Below are 16,440 nucleotides of genomic sequence, written 5' to 3'. Positions count from 1 at the left end.
CCACCTTGACCAAGCGGTTGCTCCGCCACTGATTATGCCGGAGGGATCAAAACCTGAATTAGAGGGAAAACAAGCATGCACGCATAGGGTTTTGCATGGCCATGCTAAAATGGAGGAGGACGTGAATGGAAGCAATGGAAAGTTGCGAAACAGACGGCTAAGAAAAATCACCAAATCACCTTCTGTTAAAACCTTTCCCTTGCCTTATTTATCAAGCTCGAAATTTCTCCCATAATCCCAACATTTCTTGGTAACATATACGAAAGAATGTCGTGGCAAAACTACGTAGATCAGCACTTGATGTGTGAAATCGAGAGGCAACAAGGCCAACACCTTACTGCCGCCGCCATCGTTGGCCATGATGGCAGCGTCTGGGCTAAGAGTTCTAACTTCCCCGAGGTATTGTTGTTTTTGAAACCCTATTATTTGATCTGAATTTTTATTGACTTGTTTTTTGCAGTTGAAGGCTAGTGAGGTATCGGACATAATGAAAGATTTGGATGAACCGGGCCACCTTGGTGGCTCAAAGTATATGGTGATCCAGGGTGAGCCCGGTGCTGTCATTCGTGGCAAAAAGGTAATCCATGCTTTAAAATAAACTAACTCATGTTTGTTATTTATTCTACCTTCTTCACATCTCCTCTCAAAATAATCATTATTTTGTCATATTTTCACTTATTAAAGTTTTTAAAATTTTTAGAGTTTTATATTTTTCAAATAGTTACAATCTCTTGATAATATTGTTGACATATTTACATGATATGTCAAAGCTAAATCTATTATTCGATAATCGTATTTATTTATCAGATCAACCTATAGACACCGTCACCCAAATTTAACATCAACACTAACGATCAATATATATATATATATATAACCATATAATTAGACGAAGAAAGAGAAAAAAATTCTCTTTGTATCTCTCTTGATACTATTCGTTAACTTCTTTAAGCCATTGCACCACTCACAACGTACTTCCATCTAAATCGAAGGAGATAAACCTTCAAAAATCTTATCAACTTTTTTTCATCAACGATATTAATATTACATTTAGTCCCCTTATTGTTGTTAACGTTACATTTAAGTCCAAACCATTAACACATTTAAAATTGTGTATTTGGATATGGGCAGGGACCAGGAGGGATCACTATTAGAAAAACAGGACAACCTCTTGTTCTAGGCATATACGAAGAGCCGGTGACTCCGGGACAATGCAACATGGCCGTCGAGAGGTTGGGTGATTATCTCGCCGAGCAGGGCATGTAGCCGACTTGTCTTCAAAATTATATGCATTTTTAATTTTCATTTTTATGCTTTGGGTTCCTAAGGATTTTCCCTCTATTTCTCACATTGATACTTTTGTATTTATTTGGACAAATAATACCCCCTATATTGTTTTGTTAAGATCCATTGTATCTTAAAATTTTTATCATAAACATTGTAAAGAAATGGGAAGGTGAACACTTATAAACACTATGATAAAAAAATTACTCATTATTAATTATTGGTTAGATTAGTAAGATGAAACGTTATGTCTCTTAAATATGGTTAAAATTCAAAGACTACATGAATATTGCAATACGAGTTTGAAGAATCACCTTTGTAAATAAATCTATGTAATGTACAATATGAATTAATCAATAAATCCATTGCTATAATTTAATATTAATTCTAAAAATAAACCTTCAACATTCACTACAAGAAAATATACCTTAAATGACACACGAACGATGACACACGCTAATTTATGATTTACAAAAAATGTGTGTCATAAAAAAAATGTCATGTTTTTTAAAATCTAAACGATTTATGACTTACAATAATGTGTGTCATATTTAATAGTCATAATCTAAAAAATTTGCAAAAACACGGAGTACACTTTTAATTGTGTGTCATCTGTAAAAGTCGTCTTTTAATTTCCCCCATTATTTTCATCCTTTCCCGCTTCTTCCCCCCTCGATAATCAGTTCACGCCGCATGCTTCCTCCCTTTTTCTCTTTGCATCAGTCCACTGGTTTCACCATTCACCACAACGCAGACGAAGGGAGTCAAAATTCAAGGGTTTCCACAAGTGTTCCTCGTTCTCTATTCACGACCGCCGACTCTACAGGTTAATCGAGCTCAACAATGGCCTCGTCGCTTTGCTGGTCCACGATCCCCAGATTTACCCCGACAGACTTCCTGAAGGTTCTCATTTGCTAGATAAGGCTAAGACTGAAGGTGGAACTGAATATGATGGCGAAGATGAAGATGAAGATGATGATGGAAATTGAGATGAGGATGGATATGACGAAGAAGAAGAGGACACTGACGATGAGAAACAGATTGAAGAGAAGGTCGTTCAGTCTAAAAAGGTTTGTCTTCTCCATTTCTTATATTGATTGAAGTCCTGACATTAGATTGATTCATCGATTGTGAATTTGGTTGTAGGCAGCGGCAGCATTGAGCGTAGGATTTGGCAGCTTTTCTGACCCTCCTGAAGCGTAGGGTCTCACTCATTTTCTAGGTTTCGTTACTTTCAGTTCTATTCATTCTGCTCAACTGCACTAATTTCTTCTCTGCTTAATATTCGTGAATTTTCTTTATTTTATCGTAGAACATATGCTATTCATGGGGAGTACTGAACTTCCTGATGAAAACGAGGTTTATTCATCCATGTTCTTTCCTACTACTATTCTTGATATCCACAAGAAAATATTTTTATTTACTAGCTTCTTCTATTGTTAATTTGAACAGTGCATTATTTCTTGGCCTACATCTAAACAGTGCGTTTATTATTTGATTATGTTATAATTATTTGTCCTACCAACATTGACACTCTTCTTTGCTAGTATGATAGTTACTTATCCAAACACGGAGGCTCATCAAATGCATATTCAGAAGTTGAGCAAACATGTTATCATTTTGAAGTTGAAAAAGAATTTCTCAAGGGTACTTTGAGAAGGTAAATGATCAAACTATAAAAGGGAGGAGCTTTAGTTGTTGAATTACTTTTTCCACTTCCTTTCTATTTCTCGATTCGAGCTTTGTTATAGAAATTTTTAATGGAGTAATAATTTGATCTTTGTTTTATATATTGGTTCCCCAAATCGTCTGAATTTGATCCTTATGTTGGTCTTTTGTCTTTATCAGAATCTCTCAATTTTTTATTTCACCCCTTGTAAAATTTAAAGCAATGGATCGAGAGGTGCTTGCCGTGGATTCTGGTTTGCCCCATGGATCTCTGTCTATTATATGTTTTCATGCATCCCCCTTCTCTGTTTTTTCTTCTTCTAAATATAGGAAATTTGTTCTCTTTCTAGTTTACACTTGTTGTTACCCGTACTGATTCATGATTTCTGAGTGGAACTCTAATTTCTACCAAAATGGAATTGTAGAATTTAACCAGGTTTTGCATAATGATATTTGTCGCCTTAGCAACTCCAGTGCCATACATATGAACACAATAACCCTTTTAATAGATTCTTTTGGGGTGAGATCCTTGTCATTGTTGTTCACTTTTTGAATGATTTGTTTATGTCTACTGGTATGAAAATGGGAATTTCAGTTTTCTTAAATGGCAGGAAACAAGAAGAGCCTGGTTGATGCTGTCGAGAGAGGGTTTGATCTTATCAAACAAATACTAGAACTGTATAAAGATTATTACCATGGTGGACTGATGAAGTTAGTAGTAATTGGTGGTGGTAAGTTACTCTTTTATGGTTCTCTAGATTTGTGGCCATCGTTTAGCCTCTCTCTATTGCTAGTCTCTGCTGGAAAAAGTGCTTTGAACAATGATCACATTTATTTTCACTGCCTTTTTTTTCCCCATTTCCATGAATTTTTTTATTTTTCTTACCCATTTGGTCTTATTCAAATTTAGATCGCTGATTATGAACTTTATAAAATGTCCATAAAACGCTTAAACATATCATATATAAGCATTAATTGTAATTTTTGAAGGAATTTCAATAATTATTATACATGTGGCTATTGGAAGAAATTTATGGTGTCATTAATGTCTAAAATATTTGTCTACATTACTAAAATAGTGTACTCGTGATAATACTTGTTGATGGTGTAGAGCCTTTGGATGTACTTCAGCAATGGGTTGTTGAATTGTTTTCGGGTGTCAAACAAGGTTCTCAAGGGAAGCCAGAGTTTAAGGTGGAAAGTCTTATCTAGAAAGCTGGAAAACTTTATAGGTTGGAGGCAGTGAAGGATGTCCATATCCTTGAGTTAAGCTAGGCACTACCTTGTCTTTTGCAAGAGTATATGAAGAAACCAAAAGATTATTTGGCTCATCTTCTTGGTGATGGTATATAATTATGCATTATCCTAATAATTAAGTAGGAGGTTGCTCACGGAAGTAATAATAACAAAAAAAGGATGCATATGCATATATGAAGAAAATGTGAACGGTCCACAGCTTTGATGCCTTATAAATGATAAGTGATTCTTGATTAGTATGTGAAATGTAGATAGTGTTTTTCATTTGCTTCAATTTCCAATGCTTAACCTCTCAAGTTTATTCAATATGCTTAACTACTACTAGTACTACTATTATGCTTATATCAGATTTTAATACCCTGAAATTAATATGATTGCTACTATTCCCTTCTTGTTTAAAACCATATAAGAGATAAACAATGCTTATATCTTAGTTTCTGGTTTATTCATTGAGAAATTTTTTTGCTGCTTAAACCATGATATTGTATATGTTTTGTCATGTGTACTAAAGCACAAATGTAATATCTTCTTCTCTCATCTTTTTCTAGAGGGCAAAGGAAACCTGCATTATTTTCTTAAAGCTAAGGGATGAATAACCTCTCTATATGTCGGTGTTTCAGATGATGGAATGAAGTGATCTTCTGTAGCTTATATATTTAGCATGTCCATTCATCTTACAGATTGTGGTTTGGAAAAGGTAGCATATGTTGTTTCATCTTCTAAGCAAATAAGAGTGGCTAAAACTTCTTTAGTGTTTTTCATTTTATGTGGTATTAAATATAGTTCCATTCAAATGAACATGAAAAAATCATCTCAAATTTCTAGGAGGATATTGGTTTTCTTTATCTTCTCATTGTGTTTCTGTAATTGGCAGCTCAATTTTATAATAAAATGTACCTAGTCAATTACTGCTACTGTGATTGTTTTTGTATTTTTGTTTCTATATTGTATGTGCTTATATTTTTTAAGGTTGCTTCACGAATTTTGTGTTTTTTAGCCACAATTGTTAATGGTGTTTCACTTTTTCCTTGCAGATATTTGACATCATTGATTATATTTATCAATATCTTAAATTATTGCGTCAACTTTCCCCTCAAGAATGGATATTTAATGTTGTTTTTGATAAATATAACTAGGAAGCTATATTTATTTCTAATTTCTGGTATTTGTTGCTGCATTCTATTACTATTACTTTTGTTTCTTTGTTGCATAAATTTTGCTTGTTTATCCACCAGAACATGTTATCTTTGGAGACTATCTATGAGTTATGTGATGAGGAGACGATAAGAAGGATTCTAGGTTTCTTCACTCCCAGAAACATGAGAATTGATGTAGTAACAAAATCCTTCAAGCTAAATGATACCATGTCCTGTTCTATTTAGCCATCATATTCTTATTGTAAAATATTGGACCATGTTTCTATGTTCCAAGAGTCTAAGAACAATGACGATCTAATTTGAAGCCATATGGCTTTCTTTGATTTGCAACTACCAGTTGGATGCATTGCCCCTTTTACATTGTAAATCCCCACAATTATCATGTTTCTTATGTTATATTGATTATGTTTAAATAAAAGGTGCTTAATTTCTTTTATTTATACTGATAATTATGGGAAAGCAACTGAGTGCATATACTGATAAATTCCCACAAATGTGTGTCATCTCATGTATGACGAGGGCTTCAATGACACACAATGTAAGTCATACATGCGTTTCATTAATTTATGACAATCAAATGTGTGTCATCTTTATTTATGATGGGAGCTTCAATGACGCTCAATGCGCGTCATAAATGTGTGTTATAAATGCGTGTCATAAATGCTCGTCATAGATTTATGACACATAATTGCGTGTCATCTGAGATTTATGTCGGTGGTTTCAATTACGCGCATTTCTGTCATCTGCACCCATAGATAACGTGCAATGAGCGTCATTAAAGGAGGTTTTTCTAGTAGTGATTTAAATATTACATCAATTCAATCTCTTTTTAAAATTTTCATCATTATAGTCTTCATCATTGTAATTCATCACTCAACTTTCAACAATCATCATTGCTATCATAGATCAATAATGACCACCAAGGATGCCATTCCTTCGTCGCTGCACTAGTATCTTATCATTATATCAATATTATAATGATTAATATACATTTTTATTGATAAAAAATAACATTGATATAATTTGAGTATTTCATAAATTAAATTGATATAATTAAAAGTAAAGCACAACATTAATAATTGAAGATTATTACAAAAACAAAAATATCCCTTAAACCTTTAATATTTAAAATTTTATTTATCAGTTAATTTTTTAATAATTATAAATTAAAATTTAATCGATAACATATATTCAAACTAACGATATTATCATATAAATTTTAATTTTTAAATTAAACAAATATACAAGTAGTAAGAAAAAGACTTCAGAGGGTATGAAACCCTCAAATTTTGGAAAAAATTAATTAAATTTATTAGTTTTTACATTCAATTAAATTTTTAATAATTAACTCTTAATAATTTTTAAAATATTATTGTAGTACCTTAATCCTAAAAACGGGTAAACTACACAAATGATCACTAATGTTTAGGTAAGTTTTCGTTTTCCCTACTTAAGTTTCAAAAGTAATAAATCGGTCACTAATGTTATCGATTTGTAATAAATTGGTCACTCAACGATAACCGCAGTTGACACAAGTGACGAAAAGCTGAGTTGGACTGTTAGTCGCTTAACTAGCCCGTTGACGGGTCAACTCTTCAACTTAAAGGCAACATTGAAAACACACTTCACTCTCCATATTATATATATATATAACAGAGTCCGAAACCTTTGGCTACTTATATGAGTAGCATCTTCAAACGCATATGCAAACTGGGTTTACGACAAAGAAGTTAAAAAGCAGGTTGGATTATAGCCGAAAATGATCTTGCAAACGTTGTCAAACGCGGATCACTGAAGAACATCCTACAAGCGGAGCACGGTCTTCCCGGGAGCAGTGAGGGAGAGCGTCTAAATCAAACAGTCTTGAAGCTTGGCTCTTATAAATTCGCAGACATATCGAATAGCTATAGTCCAAAAAAAGTTGAGCTTCTGGTACGAATACCCTAAGAAACTAGTCTCTCTTTTTTTCCTTTGCGTTTTGGCGACTACTTGAGTATTGTTATATGTTTCTGTATGTGAAACAAAAAGACAACTCTTAGAGGAAATTTGCAGGTGACAGGAGTTCCAACTTCTGTTCCAGTGAGAGTAGCACATGAGCGTTATCAAGTTGGGCATCGACGATTGAATGTTAGTTTTCTATTTTTTTTTTTTTTGGTTATACTTATGCGTCTAAGAGCATCAGAATCAAACTCCCTATTAACGTTGACGATATCGTTGTCGAGAAAACCAAAGAAAATGTTAATGAAGAAATAGCCTTTGGTATAGTTGTTGAAGTGGGTCTTGAGAACATGTTGGACGTTATCGTGGTTGGCAATTAAGATCTAGATTCTGGCGATAATCGAAGACAAGGTGGAGAGTCTAAGTTGCAGAGGGGCAGTTCTGGAGGATTTGCGTGATCCATTGGACGCAGTTGTTTTGATTGGATATGATGGCCATAAGAGAAGCAACTATCAAGTAACTTTTGGGCAAAGCATCGACGTGGTTGATGATTTCTTGGATTTGGAGTATTTATTGAGAATGAATCCGAGAAGCGTGTGAGTGGGGGAGAAGATAATGGTACTCTTTCAGAACGTAAACATGAATTTTGTTCTTTTAAACAGACCCATATTTACTCTTCCATATAATTGGCGTGCCAAAATTTTAGTGTACATCGTCTCAGGATCAAAGTGGTAATTTTATCTGCTAAATTAATAATTCACCCCAAGAATGGCGTTTTCGTGGGAGTTATATTTTAAATCTGGAATTTATGTTAAAAGCTATAAAATGTTAAAATCCGGTAAAATTTCGGTAAATTAGATTGAATAGAAAATTTGAGAAAATTTGAAAGATGATAAATTAATCTTAGAAATATTATTTCCACATTTTAAAATCTTGGAAAATAATATAGATCATTGGAGTTGAGAATTTGTTTCTATGTTCATTTAGGATTGTTGGATGAAAATGGCAAGATTGAATATTTTGGAAAAGTGCATGGGCAAAGTTGTAAAGGTTATAATAATTTGTTCATCTTTGACTTTGGGAAGATGATAAGTAACATGTGGTTTGGTATGCATGCAATTATCAAGTTTCATTAATGGTAAAATTATCATTTCCCATTAAATTAATTTTAAATTCATTTAAGCTTAATAAATGACAAATTAACATCAAATTAATTAGAAATTTCATGAGACCAAGTTCATATTCATCCACCATAGGCATGAACCATAAACCCTAAGTAAGAGAAATTTTGTTTTCCATTTTTAAGCAATTTCCTTAGGTTTTTGGATTAAAGCGTGAAATAGAAAATTGTTTTATTGTTCTATTTGAAATGCTGTATCATTTGGTATCAATTATGCATGCTAATTGTAACATCGCTTTCCCGTATCCTTCCCTGAATACTAGTCAGAGATGTCACAAAACATTTAAGAACAATCTACATTCGAAAACTGGTAAAATTTTGTTTCTTTAGAAATCATGCCATTTAACATAAATAATTTAATCACGTAAAATCGAAAAGTAATATTTAAAAATATTACAGACTCTTTCTACACGTATAAATGCAACTAGAAATTAAAACAACAGTAGGATGTCATTATTGATACCAATAAGTATTCTTTGGCAATCGATGCCAAGCTCAGCTCCTTAATCCATTTGCTTTATTTATATCTACATGTGAAAATCATCACACGCTAAGTATACACTTAATGAGACAATTTCATAACCATATAAAACAAAATAAGGCATATCACCATATGAAATATTATAATAACCAATATATATATATATATATATGAACGTGAAAAGCATACTTATTAAAGGATACTTATTAAGTCATTTCTATCATCATAATGTATAACATCGACATTTCATTTAAGAGGCATATTATGCGAAACCAAGTATTCAGTACATCATATGCTTTCATTGAAAACACATAATCTGTAATTGTCATATTTGTTCAGTTCATATATGTACTTACTCATGGCAAGTCCTATAACATGGACTTTTCACATATTCCAATCATATCCCCATGTATATCAAATGAGAATGAACGATACATGACTCAGATGAGTGTGCACAATATGCAGTGCACAATATTTGGGATGGTTGTTCACATGTCAAAACATCATAAACACCATAATTGCACATATAATGCGAGGAGTACATAAATGTACTAATACATGAGTACTCAAAGGTATTAATACATGAGTGCACAAATGCACTATTACGGGAGCGCATAAATGTACAAAGACAAGAGTGCATAAAAGCACTAATTCCGGAGTGCACGAATACACTAATTCCGGAGTGCACGAATGCACTAATACAGGAGTGCATAAAAACACTAATTCAGGAGTCAACGAATTAACTAATACAAGAGTGCAACAAAGGTAATAATATTGGAGTACACAAAGGTACTAAACAAGATCGAGCGATAAACACTCCACCTCGTGACATGCAAATTGTACCAAAGACATCACTCATCAGGAGTATCTGTAAATACTAACATATCAAAATAAAATATAAAAATGCATTGGTCAGTTCAAACCCTAAGTATTCCATTTTCACATAACATAATTATATCATGGAAACATTACTTATCACTTTCCTTTTATGGAAACATTACTTATCACTTTCCTTTTATGGAAACATCACTTATCACTTCCTTTTTACGGAAACATCACTTATCACATTCCTTTATCACCTATCACTTTCCTTTTATGGTATATGAACATTAATTTTCATCATATGATAATTATCATTCATGAAAAGATAATAGAATTGGATCATTTCAAACATTTAAGATAACATATAACATAAGAGTAGCATAAAGAGCATCATTTATGACAAACTTCATATGCTAGCAATTTGTGATACCCTCTAAGAATTATTATTCTGTATTAATATACACACTTAAAATTTATTCCATTTATACAAAAAAAAAACTAGACTCAAAAAAAAAAAGTCTAACCATATAAGTCATTTCTTCTAGTTCAATTTGTACAATTTATAGTGAATTTTCAAAGATGACTTACAGAATTTGTTTTGAGCAGAATCTGTTGCCCTATTTTTTTGACCTATCCTCGATTAAAAATTCATATCTTTTTGTATACTCCTCAAAATCAGTATCCATTGGTTTTAAACAAAACTAGACTGATATACAAATCCAACGGTATAAAATCACCCTCTAATCATTTCTGTATAATTTATGGTGAATTTCTAAACTTACTATTCAACGCATAATTTCTAGGTAAATTTCACTAATTAGCATCTTTAGCTTATTCACTAATTCTATTAGCTCGCCGCATGAACATATATGCATGAATAACAAAGTCACGCAACAGTAGGAGTGACTTCTTACCATAGTAACTTTGCCACTGGCTCGTTACAAGCCAATGTTTGCTCGATAACATAAATACGAATTAAATATGCACTCACCTGGTGTCCTTAGCCTGCAAGCCTCCCTTAGAAATTCAAATTTCATCCTTATGCTTCTCCTTAGCTTTAATATTGCTTGATTTTGATTTCAATCATAATCTAATGAATATCATTATAGGACATATACATTTCAAACTACATGTTAGAATCTCACTAACATATGCACACAATAGAAAATAAATTTCTAAAAAACATTTTGGTGCTCATTCGATATAAATTCCACATCACAACATAAATGTTGACATTAACACTTCAAGTTGACCATTCAAGTCCCTTTTTTATCCAATTTCATCAAAACTTCACATAACATTTTCAACTTTATATTTTAACCACAAATTATGAATTCTTTTAGAATTCATCTGAACCTTTCCATTTCACTCAAAAAGGTCCCTTTCCATTTAACTTTAAATCAAGCTTCAAATGATATACTTAAAAATTCAAGCATAAAACCTCAACAATTACACCATTTTCGCTTAAGTCACTATTTTCAATTTGTACCTCAAACTTTACTAACTTTCCAAAATGATACAATTTCACATTCTTACATGAAATTCAACATTCTAACATTAATTTCCAGCATTAGTACATCATGTATTGAACTTTTTCACATGAACCGCCTAACTTTCCATAATTGGCGTATAGGTCCCTCAACTTATTTAAATTTACAAATTGGTCCAAATAATATTCTAAGGCTTGTAAAACCTTCTAAATATCATTTCTAAGCTTAGAGAAACTTTTCCATGTTTTTTCCTATTTTTCTTCTTTAGGAAAAAAATCTAAGGTTTCCAATTTCATGATTTCTACTTTGATTCAAGCATGAATTCAATCTCTAAACAACATTTCAAAGCTTCTACAATCAAACCCCTAATGAAACAAGATGAACAAGATTTCATTATGAATTTAAAATTCATTTAATTAGGAAATGACAATTTCACCCTTAATGAAACTTGATAATTACATCCATACCAAGACACATGTTACTTATCATCTTCCAAAAGTCAAAGTTGAAAAAATAATTTACCCTTTACAACTTTACCCATGCATTTTTCCAAAAACTTCAATCTTGCCATTTTTATCCAACGGTCCAAATTGAACATGGAAATAAATTCTCAAATCCAATGATCCATATTATTTCCCACCATTTTTAAATGTCGAAATAATATTTCTAAGCTTAATTTAATATCCTTCAAAATTTCTCAAGATTTCTATTCCATTCGATTTATCAAATTTTTACAAGACTTTATTACTTTCTAGCTTTTAACACAAATTCCATATCAAAAATATGATTCCCACCAAAACGTCATTCTTGGGGAAAACTATTCATTTCTAGAATAAAAAATATTTTTGGGAAAATTACCACTTTGGTCCCTAAATATTTCCAATTTTATACTTTACCACTAAACTTTCAAAAATTATATTTTGGTCATTAACCAAAATTTGGGGTATTACACTAATATTGCTTGAATGCTTTGTTCCCAAATATGGAGGATGAAGATGCTAGGGTTTTATGAATTGATGATGGATTTTGAGGTTACTGATGTTGCAGAATCATTTCCAAGCTTGTTTGATGTTTAAAACCACCTAGAATTTAATCTATTGCATTCTGCATAAACCCTAGGTTTTGGGAAGTTTGTGATTTGGTTAAATTATGTTATGGGTTTGATTATAGAAGCCTTGAAATGTTGTTTAGAGGTTGAATTCATGCTTGAAACAAGTTGAAAACCTAAGAATCCCTAACCCTAAATAGCGAAAATATGGAAAAAAATTCTCTAAGCTTAGAAATGATATTTGGAAGGTTCTACAAGTTTTAGAACGATGTTTGGACCTATTTGTAATTTGTGAAGTTGGGGACCTATTCGATAATTATGGGAAATTATGGGATCAATGTGTAATTATTTAATAGTTGATGTAATAGCTGGAAATTAATGTTAGAGTGTTGAATTTGATGTTAGAATGTGAAATTGGGTCATTTTGGGAAGTTGGTAAAAGTTGAAGATCAATCACAAATATGGAAATGTCACACCCCAAAATAAAGCCTAAAATTCTCTTAAAAAAATTTCAATGACTCAATTTAATTTTGATTTAATTCGAGAACTAAAGTGAAATTTTGATTAAATTCGGATCCAAATTCAGAAAGTAATTAAAGCTGGAGGACCTATAGTGTGATTTTATCATTTTTAGGGTTTATATAACCCCCAAATATAAAAAAAATTCAATTTTTTTATTTTATCTCTTCAATATTTTCCTCTTTTAGAAAGAAATTTTTTATCGTCATTTCGTCGTCGATTCTTGCTTTGTTTTTGACACCTCCCGCACCATCGTGCTCCTTGCTTCGTCCCGAGTCCACCCCTGTCCTTCTTGTCTCTGTTGTCTCCGGCATGTGAGGAGGTGAGGAAGATAAAGTTTCTGACATTTTGAGCTCTCATTCGTTCACCGTTGTGAACTGAGCTTGGTAAGTGTCTCAAAACCCCTTAAAATAGTCATAGGAATTAAAAACAATTATGACCCTGTACGACGTTGCACGCACTACTACTTGCGCGTGGCGAAGTCCCACCGACTGGTGGTTTCTATATCCTGCACGAACCCGACCCGCCTGCCTGACCGGATCTAATCCTGTCCAACATGAACCATTGACTTTGACCCAAAAAGTCAAATTTTTTGAAAAGTCATATTTTATGTTTTTCGATGTCCTGAGTCCGATTCCGAAGTCCATTTTGCCAAATTCTGATATGAAATCCTCGAATCTAGCTCGTTAATCTGAAAATGCTTAGTGTTTTTAGCATTTTTTTTAATTTTTTTAGATTTGATTATGGAATTAATTCTAGAATATATTTTTGTGAAGATACTCGTGCTTCACCCGACCTAGGGTCAATTAGATCCGGTGTTTCCCGTCCGTCAGATTTGCTAGATCCACGTTCTACGAGAGTTACCCGTAGTTTTCAGTAAATTATTTAAATAAAGGTTAATACTATTCATATTAGGATTCCAATATGGATTTTAATAGTCGTAGGATCTAGCACTGCCACTGATCGTGATCAGCAAACGCAGTAGTAGGCTTTCCTATCAGATTACTCAGACCGGTACAGGTGTGTTTCCTGTTGGTGTTACATTACTGTTTTCAACTATCTGTCTGAACTGTTTTATATTTCTGATAATACTTAATATTTTGAAGACACAATACTTGATTTTCTGAACACGATTTATCTGATATCTGATTTACTGTATATTTATGATATGATCTCTGGATTACCGTATTTTTGTATCTGATTTTTGAAAATGGAATATTTTCATGTTTTAATGGATTAAACTAATGTTTTCATTTGACTATATACATGTTATTTCTGTCATTGGGTGTTTTATTAGAGGAAGTATCTCAGGCGTAGTCTTTGACTTGTAAGACCTTTCCACTTTCCGTAGGCTCCTCTACTTTGTGCACAGGATAAGACCTTACTGCAGACTCATCTGTTTTGTGCACAGCGTAAGCCCTTACTAGGTGTACAGGTGGGTATATGGTTATGGGGAACCTACATATTTTGGTGATCGGACGGGGTGTGTTTTTATAGCATGTTTGATGAACTGATTTTTACTAAGGTATTTTATATGTATGTTTTTATACACCGAAAGGAGCCCACTGAGCTTTTTAGTTCATTTCGTAAATTTTAACCTTTTCAGATAATAACATACTAGGCTAGTAGACTTGGCATCAGGAGGATCGACTACTCCTACTTCTATACTACTGTATATCTCTATATGCCTTTGTTATACTTTGGCGACATGTGTTTTGCTACCATCTTGATATATCTGTATTACCAATATTTTATTTCGTAAATGTTTTATACAGTTTTATGATATATGTATATATATGTTTATCGTATGAATCCTTATGATGGAAAAATTTTAATATTATAATGTTTATGGATTTTAACGTTGTTTTAAATATAAAAGAATTTTTTAATGTGATATGTGACCGCCTAGATTTAGGCATAACGTCTAGGTCGGGTCTAGGGGATTACACATGGTGGTATCAGAGCTTTTAGTTTTAAACACTCTAACTATGGATGAGTCCAAAAATCCAGATTTTTAAGATATTTTTCAAAAACAGTGTCACCTTATTTTATGAGTTTAAATATATTTGAAATCCCTGATGCTAGTCTGACTTAGGTTCAATATATTTTTGTAGAGCCTTATAGATTTATTTGATGAGTGCGACTATAGGTCGTAGGCCAAGCTGTGGTTGTGGTCGAGGGTGATCGACTCGACCTTCTGTTTCGTCTATTTCTATAGATGATTCAGTTACTCCTGCGAAAGACCCTCCCGTCACTGAGGACAAGGACACTGATATGGATGGGGATGTCATTAATATGATTGTCTTTCGTATGTTCCGGAGAGCTGCTAGAGTCTCTGGTAATATGTCTACTGTTGAGATTTTGAATTCTTTGGTAGCTGCTGGAGTAGTTTTGTTCGAGGGCATTACTGGTGGACCTCCGACTGACGTTGAGTATTGGTTAGAGGATACATAGAGGATTATGGGTGAGATAGATCTAAGGCCCGAGTAGAAATTAGGGCCTTAACTATGCTAAAGAATGAGAGTTTCAGATGGTGGCAATCGATTTTCGGTAGCATTTCAGGGAATTAGTTGACGTGGGATCTTTTCAAGGCATGTTTTCAGAGTTGCTACATCGAAAAAAGATATATGTAGGAGCAACGCCAAGAGTTTCAGAATCTGGAGCAGGGTGATATGTCTGTTATAGACTATAAGATTGAGTTCATCAGATTTAACCACTATGCTATTGGACTTGTTGACACTAAGTTGGATCGGTGCTTGAGATTCGAGAATGGACTCAGGTATGAGATCAAGAGTCGAGTTGCTACCTACCAAGAAAGGAACTTTGATGCCTTGGTTGAGATAGCCGAGATCGTCGAGGAGATAGAGTGAGTGGGTATAGAGCACATGAGAGATCTAGACCGAGACTGGTTCATGAGGCTTTCTGGTTCCATTGATTCTTCTGCATGCCCCAGAAAGAGAGGCAGGGGTGAGTCTTTTCAGAGAGGTGGTACGAGTGTCAGGACTGTGGTGTCAGGTATTCTTGACGAATGTTGTGTTGGAATTGGTAGCTGAGAGGATGATCAGGAAGGGTTCCGAGGTGTTTCTTGCTTATATTATGGACACTAGGAGTTCTTGTTCTGACATTGAAGGTATCCGGACTGTTAAGGATTTTCCTAATGTTTTTTCGGAGGAGTTGGCGGGATTGTCGTCGGATAGAGAAGTTGAGTTTGGGATTGAAGTCTATTCCTGTTCCACCCCAGTTTCGATGGTACCTTATTGTATGGCCCCAAAGGAGCTTAAGGAATTGAAAGACCTATTTCAGGAATTGTTGGATAGAGGATTTATTCGACCTAGTGTTTCACTGTGGGGAACCTCAGTTCTCTTTGTTAAGAAGAAAGATGAGACATTGAGACTTTGTATTGATTAAAGGAAGCTAAACAAGCTCATGGTTAAAAACAAATATCCTCTACCTATGATCGATGATCTATTTAACCAATTTCGAGGGGTTTCTATCTTTTTAAAGATAGACTTGAGGTCTGGTTATTACCAACTAAAGGAGAAAGATTCTGATGTCCCAAAGATTGATTTCCATACTCTATATGGGCATTATGAGTT

General features: G+C 33.4%; 1 protein-coding gene and 1 pseudogene across 1 annotated transcript; both read left to right on the top strand.

Moving 5' to 3' along the window:
- Positions 1 to 257: 257 nt before the first annotated feature.
- LOC120197426 (profilin-4-like) lies at positions 258 to 1,377 on the top strand. Its single transcript, XM_039198960.1, has 3 exons — positions 258 to 399; positions 461 to 577; positions 1,132 to 1,377. Exons 1-3 carry the CDS (start codon positions 268 to 270, stop codon positions 1,264 to 1,266), a joined length of 384 nt encoding a protein of 127 aa, XP_039054891.1. The 5' UTR covers positions 258 to 267; the 3' UTR covers positions 1,267 to 1,377.
- A 71-nt stretch (positions 1,378 to 1,448) lies between these two features.
- LOC120197645 lies at positions 1,449 to 15,714 on the top strand (annotated as a pseudogene).
- The last annotated feature ends 726 nt before the right edge of the window (positions 15,715 to 16,440 follow it).

Source organism: Hibiscus syriacus, unplaced genomic scaffold (assembly GCF_006381635.1).
Source record: "Hibiscus syriacus cultivar Baekdansim isolate YM2019G1 unplaced genomic scaffold, ASM638163v2 tig00117048_pilon, whole genome shotgun sequence".
Classification (NCBI taxonomy): domain Eukaryota; kingdom Viridiplantae; phylum Streptophyta; class Magnoliopsida; order Malvales; family Malvaceae; genus Hibiscus; species Hibiscus syriacus.
Note: the sequence above shows the minus strand (reverse complement) of the source record. Positions and strands in the feature narration are given on the sequence as shown.